This window comes from Mus musculus, chromosome 8, assembly GCF_000001635.26.
Source record: "Mus musculus strain C57BL/6J chromosome 8, GRCm38.p6 C57BL/6J".
Classification (NCBI taxonomy): Eukaryota; Metazoa; Chordata; class Mammalia; order Rodentia; family Muridae; genus Mus; species Mus musculus.
This window is the reverse complement of record NC_000074.6, coordinates 12948933-12962891: the sequence shown is the minus strand read 5'-3', so window position 1 is coordinate 12962891 and position 13959 is coordinate 12948933. Positions and strand designations below refer to the sequence as shown.

General features: G+C 52.7%; 1 protein-coding gene across 11 annotated transcripts in view; it reads right to left on the bottom strand.

The window, feature by feature from the left end:
* The window catches only part of Mcf2l (mcf.2 transforming sequence-like), a 146697-nt gene that overhangs the window by 57611 nt on the left and 75127 nt on the right, over positions 1–13959 (bottom strand). For 2 of the 11 annotated variants that reach the window (NM_001159485.2, NM_001159486.2), the window contains exon 1: positions 13216–13469. The exons of the other annotated variants lie outside the window; for them this stretch is intronic. In NM_001159485.2, coding sequence (NP_001152957.1) covers positions 13216–13228 — 13 coding nt within the window. In that variant the 5' untranslated portion in view covers positions 13229–13469. Of the gene's footprint in view, positions 1–13215; positions 13470–13959 lie in introns of those variants that run through there. 11 annotated transcript variants of the gene reach the window in all.

The following is a 13959-nucleotide window of genomic DNA, read 5'->3' as shown; positions in this document are numbered from 1 at the left end:
GAGGGAGGAAGTGCTGGAAGAGGAAGGGAGGGAGAGGGGGAAGCGCCAAGGGAGGAGGGCAGGACCTGACTCACAGGGAAGGTGCCTCCTCCTCCCTGCTTTGGCAGAGGCACAGGCTCCTCAGGGCTCTCACCTGCTGCCTATAGATGGCTTGCTGGCTGGCTAACAGAGGCATCTGCCATCATCACAGACCTCAAGTCACCATAAATCCCCAGATAGTCAGGGCCCCGTGCCTGTAGTGATCCTACCATTCACCTGATGCCTGTGAGGCAGGCGCCAGGAACAGGTCTGAGGCCTGGCTGTATGCTGGTGGCTCTGCCCCAATGTTCACTGTAAGCTGTAGAGTAACATGGGCACAGATAGGCAGCACCCCAGCTAATCCCAGGATGGGATTGGCAGGAAAGACCACTAGGAGTCTCGGGGGAAGCCAGCCCAACAGATGAAATGTGGTGGTCCTTACAAGTCAAGGCAGTGCTGAGAGTTCTGCACACTCTGTGTCCACAAGACCAGTGACTCCCATGGACCACAGGTACCTTCAAAGGTAGGCTGTGCCCCTGAAGACCCAGGCCACAAGAGGCCCGAGAAAGTGGGTCATGGTGACACTGTTAGCTGAAAGCTCCCACGGCAGCAGCAGATGTCACCTGAACAGCACTGACCTCAAATCCTGCTCTTTGGTGACACAAATGCCTGCTGGTAAAGCCAAGTACACAGGGGCCCCACACTGTCCCGGGACAAAGAGGTGCCAGGAATATCATGTCTGTTGGAGCCTTGGGGAGCACAGCAGTGCCACACGAGGGGAGAGCAAGGAACCACTGCTTCCATTCATCACCCTGTAAACACCAGGCTGGCCTCACTGTGAGCTCAGCACGCACAGTCCAGCATCACTCAGACTTCTTGGCAACACTAACTGCTTTGTGGGAAGTGCAGGGCCAGAAAGAGTCACCTAGTAAGACTGATATATTTTTAAATCCTGGGGAAATGGTTGAGTGCTTATAGCATGGTGTGTGGGACACTCATGACTGGTGGTTCATCTTGTTGCTCTTCTCAGGCGACATTAGCGAGAACAGAAGGTGGGAGGCTCGGGAGGCTGCTCTCAAGCCTGCTTCGGACTTACGGATAAACACACAATGGGATCTGAGAGTCTTTCTGAATGTGTGAGAAATTGGGGGGGGGCTGTCAATTTCTCCACAGCTGAGAATGGGCCACATAATGGCCCTTCAAAACCAGTGACAAGTTCAGCCTTGAGCAGGTCAAAGCTCCCTGGGACTTTGCCACGACCCTGGGACATCTCCCATAGGACCATAGACCTAGGCTTTTAAACTTCTGGGAGGCACCTATTCCCAAGGAAATAAAATCCCAGCATCATAGCCCTTGATGGAAACACTTCTACAAGGTCCTCAGAATAGATTCCATACGTTTGTAAATGGCACTGCCTTCCTGGGTGGACAAGCTCCAAAGATTGTGACTCATCTTATCTCACAGGCTCTGTTCATGCCTTGACCACCTGTCAGAGCTGTTTCCACACACAGGGACGGGTTGACACATGGCTGAGTTCCACTTGGGGGTTACCTAGGAGCCTCCTGGTTCACCTTTCCCCAGAACCTGGCCTCAGAGTATTCATGAGGTCCTCAGACAGGAGGTATGTCCACCCTGGGTCACCACAGCCATGCCATGAGAGGAGCCCGTTCTGTGAGGAATCCAACTGCCAGAGTTCCAATGATCCTCTCAAATCTTTCTGTCCTGGCCTGAGCAGGGCCTCAGTCCTCACCCCATAAGCTACCACACGCCCCCACCACCCATAGCTGCAGGGGGCCACAGACTCTGGGCTTCAGCCTCCTTCAAGCTCATACGAACACTTATCTGGGCTGGGACAACAGGTCAGTAGGTTAGGTACTTGCCTTAAAAACAAACAAACAAACAAACAAACAAACAAACAAACCCACAAGAAGCAGAGTTCAATCTTCAGAACTCATGTAAAACAAGGCAGGAATGTTGCTGTGCCCTTGCAATCCTAGCACTGGGAGGCAGAGACCGACAGGTCCATGGGCCTTACTGGCCAGCCAGGCTGACCTACTTGGCAAGTTCCAGGCTAATGAGAGACTGCCTCAAAACAAGCAGCCAGAAGGGGCTGATGGCACCTGAGGAACCCCAGCTGAGGTCCACAGGTCCCCACAGGTGTGTGTACAGATGTGCACATGTATTCACATATACATGTACACACACCCAAACATGCACACAAGGTAAAATATTAAATAGTGTATGCAGGCGTGTATGTGTGTGTGTGTGTGTGTGTGTGTGTGTGTGTGATGCACGATCACCAGCCAGGCCAGTCCGTAAGGACACTCCAAGTGTCCACAAATGCTGCCCAGCCAACACTGGAGAGGTTGGTCTATGCTGTCCCAGAGCTCAGCAGGCTGGTCGCATTTCGCCCCCCCCCCCCCGAATTATAATCTTTTGTTCTTTCTGATGTTTCTGCAGCTGAAGAAACCTGGATGCCTGTGTGCCCTGATACAGGCTTTCTCAGTCTTCTCACCCAGGGTGATTTGTAGACCGGAAGTAAGGGGAGTATAGGAAATTGTGTTGCCAAGACAGGTCCACAGGAGGCAGAGTCCTGGAAGGTGCCCTGGGCAGGAAGCAGGTCACCCCCTCTCTTAGTGGTCAAAGGTCAGGGTAGGTCAGCTTTCACAGAGCTCCTCTGTGTGAGCACAAGGAGGCACAGACAACACCCCACACTGAGGGACCCCAGCCATGACCCTGCCAGAGTCAGAGGGGCAGTTAGGCGGGGCTCCGGGACACAAGGACCATAGACAGCCTGAGTTTAACCCTCCCCAACTTCCCAGCACTGTTCCCCCTCGCTCCTGTGTCAGGATGTAGGAAGTAAGGAAAGAGGGCAGAATCCAAGCTCTTGAAGTGCAATCTGGGTGGGGTGCCTAAGTATAGTCTTTCTAGAGGAGAAGCGACCATCACCCCACACAAGGCTGCCCATCTTAGTCCAGATCAGTTTGGACTGAATCTCGAAGGGCCCTCAGCTGCTGATTTTTATCCATACAAAACAGCCTGCTGGGGTATTGGAGTCCACATAGGCAGGGCTGCTCTTGGCCCTCTAGGTAACTTTTGCTCTAAAGAATTAGATGGTAAAAGTCCTCACAAATTAACTCGAGCTCTCGCTTCTCAGTTTAATAGCTTCACCCAGGGAAACAGGTGGCGATCGAGATTCCTACTCAGCATCTCCTGCCCCTTCACCTACCTGAGGGGCTTCTGACCCCTAGCTTGGCTACTCAAGGCTGGAGAATGTGACAATTAACAAGGAGCAAAGACACCTTAGAGCAAGGTGGGTCAGAGACCTGGCCCTGGAGGTCTCACTGTGCAGGGGAGGGGGCTGCTGGGAAGTAGGGGGGCTGTGGGAATGGATGGAAAGCTGGTCCGTGCTTGGCTGATGACTGACCAGGGTCCTGGCCTCCCTCAAGGGGACCCTGGCCTCTGGGAGAGCAGGTCTTAGGGTCACACAGTAAAGTCTGCTATTTGCTAGTTATCTCCTTTTATTTAGAATGGACAAAAGCCCATCCCCATGTGCTTTTGCTCACTGTCAATCAAATATAATGCTTCTTTTCAAAATCCAGGGTTGAAGGTCAAATGGGATGACATCAGCAGTCATCCGGTGGGAGATGAGCCCTGCCGTGATGTCCCTTGGAGAGCCCTCTAACCACAGACGTGGTCCTATTCATGGAGAGGGGACACGAGGAAGGCAGTCAGGCAGCTAGGCAGAATAAAATTCAAATTCTGCAAAGTAATGTTCGACCTGACAGGCTTCAAACCAGCTGCATCCCCAGGATGGCAGGTCGGGGAAGAAAGTGACAAGATGGCAGGCCAGCATTGCAGTTACGTGCTGGGACTGAGGGCGAACCCATGACACATGCTAAGAGCTACTGACTAGAACTGACAGAACTTTTAACATTTTTAAATCCCAGGGGTTTCGTTATTATTATTTTAAAAATATTTACCCCTCCACACCCCCACGACAACTGAATTCCCTTGTCACTAACCATCCTTGTCCCTTAATCTTAGAAAATAAGTTCCCAAAAGCTTTAAATCAAGGCCCATAATAGAGATGGAATGTAAGGGTCGATGGGGAAAGCAGAGAGCCAGTGAGGGCTAGAAGCCATCAATGCTCACACGCCACAGGGCTTCTCACAGGTGACACACTTACAGACCGGCACAGAGGAAGACATGTATGTAATTACAGCACCTAGGGTGTCCTCCCCGGCCCGCCTCTTCCAGATATGTGCAATACCAGCCTACGGTTTTCACGTCAGTGTGTGGGAACCACTTAGAAGAGCATCAGTTGAAGGTGGGGAATCCACCTTCTCCGAATGAATATATAGGCCATTTCCACTAGGTGGGACCCTGTGGTGGAAGGTCAGGAGTTAAACTCTCACCTTCCCAAGGGCTGTAATGGTGTACAGGCAAACACCTGCCCAAGCATTCACACCCTGGAGTGTGGGTGTCACTACGCACGGTGGTTTCCAAGCTTGCAACCACTCCTTAAAGGAACACAGTTCCCAGGAAGTTTGCTGGGCTCTCTGCTTAGTTCTCATAGGAGACATTGTTCATTCTCAAGTGGACCGCACAGCTGGATGGAGCCAGCAGCTATGACCAGCAACGGCCTTGCTACATGAGCGTTTGCAGCACCTGACCTCTGCTGCCAGCTCTCCACTGTGACATCTCTAGGGTCAGGTTCATAGAGTGTCACCTCTGCCTGTCCCACAGAACTCTTTGCCATGCTCAGGGAAGATAAACATCCCATGCAGAACCATCCCACACCAGTCCCATCCCATGGCAGTCATAACTGGAGAGGCCTCAGAAGCCTGAGAAGTCTTTGGGTGACAACATTTCCCATCCCAAACTCTCTGGCCTCAGAATTGGGGTACCTAAAAGCTACCTAAAGTGTCACAGTGTTGGGGGCCAGTGCTGTTCAGGACAGCCCTCACCGGCAGGAAGCAGACAGCTCCCCTAGCTACCACTACCTACCCACCCAAGTATAGAGCCACCCCTTTCTCATCTACCAGGATCTCTCATCCACCAGTGTTTACTGAAGTCTGCAGAGGCTCATTCCCACAGTGAGAAACACAAGAGAACTGTGGGGAGGTCGGAGCTGCAGGGTCCCGAGCAATTAAATTACACTTCATTTGGCTCACAGAGGAAACTGTTCATTGAAGTAGCAACAGCAGCGAGTGCTTTCTTGTTACTAATGAATTTAATCATTAGGGCCACTTAGGAGGAGGCAAGCCTATGCCTTGAACGAGTAAGACAGCTTGCCTGAAGTCACATGGTGATGCCCATGTGACTGCAGGGTCAATGTCAACAAAGGATAGACAGAGAAGCTGGCTGGCTCGAGGCTTCGAGGTGAAGACCCAACTGCAGGGTTTAGAAGTAAAAGCTAAAGGTGTCAGTTTCTGGTGCAGAGAGGGCTGGACAAGAGGCCCTTGGAGCGAAGCAGCATCTTGGTGCCTCTCCATGACCCGTTCAGGGGCAACATCCACAGTTTAGCTACCCGAACAGCTGATTCTCCCATGAACCCTTTGTCTTTGAGTCAACAGATGGAGAAATAGCTTTACAATCTGCAAAGGAAGTATGTGGCTATTCTGTGAGGTTTGTATCTTTGATCAGCTCTTTACCTCAGGCAGAAAGGCAGATGTCTAATAACCAGGGCAGCTGTCTCCAAGCTGTGAACTGCAGCTGCAAAGACAGACGGGGATGGGGTGCAGGGATAGGGTAGAGGGTATGGGCGGAGGGCATGGCACGTGGGGCCTAGGATACAGGATGTGGGGGATGGGGCATGGGGGCTGGAGTGTGAGGCTTCACTTGAGGCCATGGCTGAGGAAACCAGGAAGGGCAGACAGGTGGGATGTGTCCGCAGAGGAGTCCAGTCTTTCAGCCCAACACAGTCTGCACGTTGTTCTCATACAAAGCACAGTGAAAAGCTTGTTTGTGCCTAACATCCTCAGGAATCACGTTATCGTGAGGTTGCATTCTGGGCCAAGCCTCACTTTGGGACCCTGATTTCCTGACACTGACTGCGAGGCTGGCTGCTGACCTGACCAAGAGGAGCCAAGCGTTCTGGTATGGGCTCTGGGTTTGGCCAGCAGGTGCTAAGTGACCTTGGTAGATTGCTTGACTCTGAGAGGCAATCTCTAAAATGTCAGGACAAGCAAGGTCTCTCCCTTCAGAGTGACCTGCACATCTGGTGGATGGTGGACATTTAACCATTACTGATAGGAACACCTGCTTCTGCCCTGGTCCATGTCCAGGACCACCCAGCTCTCCAGGCCCCTTGGAGCACTGCCTACTCTGCTGGTCTCTCCCAGGTGGTTTCTGGGTCTGCATCTATATCCTTGGGAGGATGACACCCACAGTGCTGCTCATGCCTGTAGCTCAGGGCGACTCAAGTTTACAGACAGATGGGAGCACGGTTAGAGCTGCCACAAAGAGAGGATGTGCCTTGGTCACATACGCCCCAGGTTTACTGTGGCACACATATTTGTCCTGGCTAATTTTATGTCAACCTCACACAAGCTAGGGTCATTTTGGAGGATGATTCTAGCCTGTAGGTGTGGCCACCCTGGCCTGGTGGGTCTGAGCTCTATAAAAAAGCAGGCTGAGCAAGCCATGAGCAGAAAGCCAGTTAACAGCACTCTTCCGTGGCCTCTGCATCAGCTCCTGCCTCCAGGATCCTGCCTGCCCTGGTGATGGTCTAAGAAGGGGGAAGTGGAATAAACCCTTTCCTCCTTGAGTTGCTTCATCACAGCAACAAAAACCCTAACTGAGACAATGCCAAAGAGTGACTTAGGCAGAAATGGAAGAGTGGCGTCAGTTGAGGGGTGTGAAGATCAGAAAGACCGTTCTGATAATTTTAACAGCTTTCTCAATATTTTGCTTAAACGGTCTTTGAATACAGGAAGTATTGTTGGATAGACTTGCCCTGGGGGCCACACAACTGTACTGCACATGCAGGATGGGCCTCTGTCTCCCAAAGGTCTCGGTCCCCTTCAGTCTCTGTAGGTCCTTCTATAACCAGTGATTCACAGATGGGCCCTGGGCTGGGAATGACCAGAGGGAGCCTGGTGCTGAGAGCCAGGGAGGGAGAGGCTGGGTCCTGAAACTGGACGCTGCCACTCCCATGTGCCTGAGCCCACGCCAGCTGCTGCTCTTTCAAGTTGACACCAAGCCTCAAACGCTGCACTTGTTGAATGCCCTGTGACAGTTGTGATGGCTGTCACACTGCCGCTTCTGTCATGCCTGGGCGAGGCTAAGAGGAGCCCCCACATTCCCTTGACCCTTCAAGGAAATGATGGTTCCCCTTTCTGTGTGCAGCAAGCCACTCAGTGGATCACATTCACAGCCCTGGGGATGGGGTTTCTGTCCTGGCCCCTAAGCTCACGCATAGTTTGGCTTGAAGTCACTTTCCAGCTGGTCCCTGTAGATCCTGACCCCACTTTACCTCCCAACCCCTCCCCCATGGCACACGTGTCCCCAGTGCTGACCCCCATCCTTACAGCCACCACCCAACTATAGGGCAAGACTGTGGGCAGGGCTCAACTTACGGCCATCTGTCATCTCTCCAGTGCCCATGGTACCGTGGCTACTGACCCCTTTTAATGGGTGCTGGGGGCTGGACTTGAGGCTTGGGCTATGTTTACCTATTTGAACTTTAGCCTACGTGAATCAGATAACACAGTTCCTACAGAGCCTGATGGCCAAGTGCCGATTCTATAGACTGCCCCTGGGACTCATTCTCCAACAACCTTGGCCTCATAGCATTGTCTGCTTCTATGACACAGAAGAAAAGCCAGGAGATAGAACAACAGGCTGAAGTCTGATTTTGGAAACAAGTGATAGCCCACGGGAAATCAAGGCTGGGTTTGAAGAGAGAAGCTGCAGGCACTCAGTCCAGACCCAGTGATCCTGAGTCAGGGAAGGGCATTCTGCAAAGATGGAGGTGCACTGCCCCTGTGATACAGGCCCGGAGTCACACAACCAGCTGCGGTTGCACAGAGTGGTGGGAGTTTCCTTCACAATGCATTGGCTGTGTCCGCATCTGGAGGTGGGGTCAGTGACTCTGACCTCACTGAGAGACCAACACCCCTGCTGAAGTGGGGAAGTTATACCCGGAGCTCACCTTCAGAAGCCACAAGACAGACAGACAGACCTAGGGCCAAGGAAGGTCCTGGAAAGTTGGTCACCATGGCTGGCCCTCCCAGCCTGCCCATGTTCATGTGTGGCTCCTGGGCTGTGACCTGCAGGCCCTGGGAAGATGCAGACTGATACTTGGGTTGTTAAGGCACTGTGGCACCCTCCAAGCCACCAGGCAGTCACACAACCAGAGCAGGCCTTTTCCTGAAATGCTCCACAGACCTCTCCACAGCAGGAGAGTGGCCTGGAAGTCTGTTCAACGTCAACCTCCTGATGGCACATGACCACCTCAAATTACCCAGAAGGCATAGTAGGTGCTACCCCCAAGGCATGGTGCTCCATGCAGCCTTATGCAGTAGCCATTCACTAGGTAGAGTGGAGTTGAACAGCACCGTTTGTGAGAGGCTCGTGGAGAGCCCTGGGCTTGGCACATGCCCTTTGAGGAGGAGGAGGTTACCTCCAAGCTCTGGAAGACATCATCTCTACTTTTATGGGACCAGTCCACTGGCCCCACATCAACCCACTGACCCCAGACTTTTCTCATCAGTGGGACCCGGTGAGGCAGAGACACGGAAACGATGCCTGGGGTCATCCTCAAAGGCCAGAAGTCAGACGTGTTCAAGGTTCTCATAGGGAGAAGGATGAGCCTCAGGCCTGTGAGGGCCTCTGCTGTGGAACTGGCGTCCTGATGTTCCTGGTCCTTGAGCACCAGAGGGTGTCTGTCACAGAGCCTGACAGCTGGGCACCTGCAGCCTCTTCCAGAATCTGAGCACAAGTGGCCCGAAGGTGGCTTTGAAGACTCCTCCTTTTCCTCAGTGCTGGAGGGCGACAAGGCCATGTGCACTGTCCTAGGAAGCAGGGTCCAGACAGCCAGGTTCTGTCACCAGTGATGCTTGTCCTTGTTTTGTTAAGAAAAAACATTTCATGATAGTCAAGGGCTCTTCAGGGATCTGGGACTCAAACTGTTTTCATAGCGGTGTCCCCGTTCTTCTCTGAGCTTGGTGTGTCTGTGCTCAGAAATGGTGGGGCACTATGTATGGCCATAAGTCAGGGATAACAGAACAAGATGGAACCCAGGCCTCTTCCCACAGAGCTCATTCCAGGCAGACGGATTATCTTCACTGAGAAACACCTTAGTCACCACAATGGTTTGGTGTTTTTTTGGTTTTTGTTTGTTTGTTTTGTTTTTTGTTGTTGTTGTTGAAGTTAGTATTTTTAAATCTCTGGCAAATTTTTACTATAAACATTTGGCATCAAGCTCTTTGCAATTCTCATTAAGTTTTAAGAACACAAAGTCTGAATGTGATGGTGCAGAAGCTGAGGTGAGGCGCAGGTCTGAGACGCCTGAAGTTACTATGACAGGTCACAGTCTTGGGGGAGGGGCATGTCGTGGGGGAGGGGCAGTACACGGCCCTTGCCCTCCCCAGCTTCCATTGCCTCTGCTCCGTACTGTAGATCAGGGTCAAGCCCGAGGACCTGGGTTCTGGGAAGGCTTTGGGCCCAGTTGCTCAGGATGCTCACTGAACAAGAGGCGGTTGATGAGGATGACGGTGAGGGGATGAGCTGCCTGGATGAATCCTGCAATGGCGTAGACTAAGGGTCTTTGTGCTTCTGGGCCACCCTGAGTTCCAGAGTGAAGCCTGCGACATGCTGCTTCTCCATCTCTGATTCAGTCTGCCCTTCTTCCCTGTGGGTCCAGTACTTTCTTCCCTCTGGCCTCTTAAAGCCCTTGTGGCCCCAATGGCAGCTGAGCGCACATTCTAGCCGGCCCCACCCTGCTGGGGAGGGGGAGATGCCTCAGCTGCCACGTCTCAGGACAGCTGGAGGCCAGGGAGCCTGCTGGGGCTCTGATGACCACACCATGGTTTATCAGGACAGGAACGTGCAAACAACAACTCAGGACCCCTGGTCTCCGTGCCAGCCTGACCTGGGATCACTGGAGGGTGGGGGATGAGGGAACCTGTTTCTGCTCACCTGTGTCAGGTGTCCCTTGTGCAGACACTGTGGATGGCTACTGACCCACGAAGGGAGGTTACATGACCACGAAATGCATCTCCAGATCAGACACAAATCATTAAAAGCCGAGCACGGACCATGAGCAGCTCGAGAGAAACACAGGGATTCTGGTGGCAAAGGAGTGTCAGAGACAGCAGCCCCATAGGGGAGTGAGCAGCCTTTGACCCCACAACCCAGGGCTTGGCTCTACTCACTGGGCAGACCCTAAGGGCATCCTTCACTTGGCAATCTCTGGTGACCCATGGTGTCTACCCCAGCTTCACTGAGGTACACGGGCAAACTGACACCTGGTGTGGCTGACGTGTAGGACCTGATGTTTGCTCATGCGGTGAGATCGTTTCCATCGCCACTCATTGCCTCAGCTGCATGTGTGTCTGGGTGGTTGGTAGAGTTCAGACTCACTCAGAAAATATCTACCCATGTGGGATTAACTGGCCTTGCCATGCAGTGCTTCAGACGGGCTTTCTAGGTAACTGAGAAACTGTATCCTTTGAACTGCCAACCCCAGCTCTATGTAACCAGCTCTTCTCAGCTCCCCAGCACCTTCCTCAGCACTCTTGTTAAGTTTCAGAGCATAAACAGGCCTGACTCAGTATCTGAGGGCCACTGACTGGCTGTGATGTTGGAGAAGTTGGGGTGGCTACACCCCCACTGAGGCATGGGTCTTCGGAGAGCATACCTCAGCCGAGCCTCTCTCTCTTGCACAGGACCGCTCACCTGCAAGGCTCTGCTCTGTCAAGTCATGCTGGTGGGTTACCAGAGGACTCTGCCCTCTCCTCCTCTCTCTCCTTTCCAGAGATGCAGCCTTTCAGGGCCCACACAGAAGGAGTGAGGGCACACAGCACTCAGTTCTCTGCCTGGCGTACTTCACGTTTCACAGGGCCCTCTATTCCTTCCAGGCTGCTGAAATGGCAGGATATCTTTTATGGCTAAGTTGTATCCCTGCATCTATGAACTATGCCTCTGACTGTCACTGATGACACCAAGGCTGACTTCCTTGGCTGCTGTGGCATCTCAGTGAGCAGGGAATGCAGGTGAGGGCCTGTGGGTGGCAGACACAGCTGGATCACATAGTAGGTCTAGTTAGTGTGTTTTCTGTGAGGCTCATGCTACTCTGTCTTCCCATCAGTGGCCACGACTTCCCACCTCTGCACAAATCCTCTGTGGTGGCCTAGAAAGGGACAGCCACAAACACGGAGTCTAGGCGTCTGCTGCTGATGCTCAGTGTCTGACCTTGGGACCCTGGTTTTATCACCACTATGAACTGTTGACTCAGAAGGCCCAGACACAGAGCAGTGGACACTGAGCCAGCCTATAGGAGGGAGGGATACATTCTAGGTACCTGCACAGCTGAGCTATGGCCCCGGGCAGTCTGCTCTTCCTTTTTAGCCTCCTCATACAAAAGAAGGATGAGAATTCTCACCTTGCAGGCTGGAGGCCGCCATCTGGCGAGCACAGCCTGTGAGCAGTGCTAACACTGCTGACATCAGAGCCCTGGCTTTATGAGGACATTGCAGGTACACAGTACCACCTTGCCCTTGGCCCACTGGCACTGGCAAGGACCAAGTCTAAAAGCACCGGAGTGTTAGCTGCAGTTGAGCTCCAATCTCAGGGGCTCCCTGGAGGCAGGATGTGGGCCATAGGATGGGTGGGTGCACAGGAGGCTAAGGAGGGGGGTCACCTAGATTGCGCTCTTGACCGAGGTCACCACAAGGTGGTGACACTTACACTCTACCAGTTTCTCCTTGTATTTTCCCTCCAGGATGCCAGAGATAGAGGAGAGCCAGGGCAGTGACAGTGTCAGGTTCCTGCTGGATCTTGGGACACTCTGACCTTTTCTGTATATCCCTGGTGAGATGGCCCAAGAGGACCAGTGGGGGCCTGTTGGCATGAGACACAGAGCCAGTGGGCATCAGGGGTATGACCATCCTCCAAATGGCTCCTACCATATTGTCAGTGCTCCAGAACCAAGCCCACAACCCAGGCATAAGAGGTGCCTACAAGTGGCAGGGCTACTTATTGCTAGAGGGATGATGATCCAGTCCTTGCATCCTGCTCCTGTATCCTGCCCCTACTCATCCCTGGTATAGTGCCCCAGAAAGAGATAGTTTCCAGATACTGAGTTTTCAAACACACCAGTCCGTATGGCCACACTCCCCTCTGGGCTCAGGACAGGAAGAGCAATGGGTTCTGGAACATATCTTTGAAGACACAACCAGCCTGGGCCTGGCATGGTGAGGTATGGCCTGGAAAGAGTGGTGGGATAGATCATAGCACAACAGGGGCCAGACACGAGTACACATGCCACCTCAGGGACTAACTATGCCCTGTTACCCACACAGTGAGTCTTCAGTGCTGATGCAGGCAGGAGCAGACCAGGCTAGCCCAAGGCTGAGGGTGAGTGACAGGCAGGCAAGCAAGTGCTTTGTTCCCTTCCTACCCATTCTAAAATAATGACTTGTACACAGTATCTCTTAGTTACGGCTCTGAGAGGGCAATGCAGAGAATCCCAAGACACAAGCCCCTGCTCCCCAGGCAGAGAGCAATGTTTTGTTCCCAAGGACACTGGGTTCTCCATGGCCTGGTGCTAAGAGCCTCCTGGGATGAGATGGGTCCTGTGTTCCTCCCCTAAACTGCACAGAGGGACTTTTACCTCCCATTAAGTCCCAAGGTTGGTGCAAATCTAAAAACAAACAATTACATCAGCCTTCACCAGAGATGCTCCTCAGACAGAAACAACCCATGGAAGAACTTCACCTGGCAAGACCTGGCCCCACACCGCAGCACACATGACCATGAGCACACACAGGGCCAGCTGAGAGCACAGGGGTGGCTGGTGGGGCTCAGAAACGATGAGCAAAATCAATGTAGCCTGGAAGAGCCACCAAAGTGTGGCAGAGAGAGAGAGAGAGAGAGAGAGAGAGAGAGAGAGAGAGAGAGACAGACAGACAGACAGACTCAGTGAGTGACGGGGTGGTACGGGGGTGGGGCTGGTGGAGTCACACATACCTGTGGGTCTCATGGATCACAGATAGGCTTGAGCCGAGTGTGTGTGCCCAAACACGACATCCCCCTGCTCCACCAGCTGTGATAACCTCAGGTCTCCCACCCTGGCTCAGGCACAGGGCTCCAGGCCCACTTGTCCCCACTGAGTGAGTGCCAGGCAACCTAAGGAGCACTGGATGCCCCAGAAAATGGCTCCCGGTGCCCACAGGGGAGTGCCCACTTAGAGAAATGGCCCGAGGATGCACAAGCCTGTTGTCGAATTTGTCACACGTACTAGCTTCTGTTTATGCAGAAATCTGACTAATGGTTCCTGGAAGCCAACGCACAAACCCCAACCTTAGCCTCACCAAGCTTCCCCAGGAAAGCCCTCAGAGTGGCTGAGATCTTAAAGCTACAGCACACAACATGAACGCACCTAGAATTTAAGGGGAGTCATAAGAATGCAGAACTTCACCTGGCTAAGAAACAAGCAGGCAGGGAATGTGGTTCTGTGTGGCCACTGGCTTCTGACATGCTGGTGAAGCCTCTATGGCCTCTCGCTGTCCCCCCACTGGCTCCCTGGAAAATCAGCTACTCTACATTTATTTGTAGTCAGAGAGCTGAGGGCTGATTCATTAAAATTTGCAAAAAAAAAAAAAATCCTTTATGGGCCATTCATCAATGCTTGGCAGAAATATCACCAGGAAATGTAACCGTGACAAAATGCTTCAAAAGGAGTGCCCTTCCTCTCTTAGAAATAATGGAAGG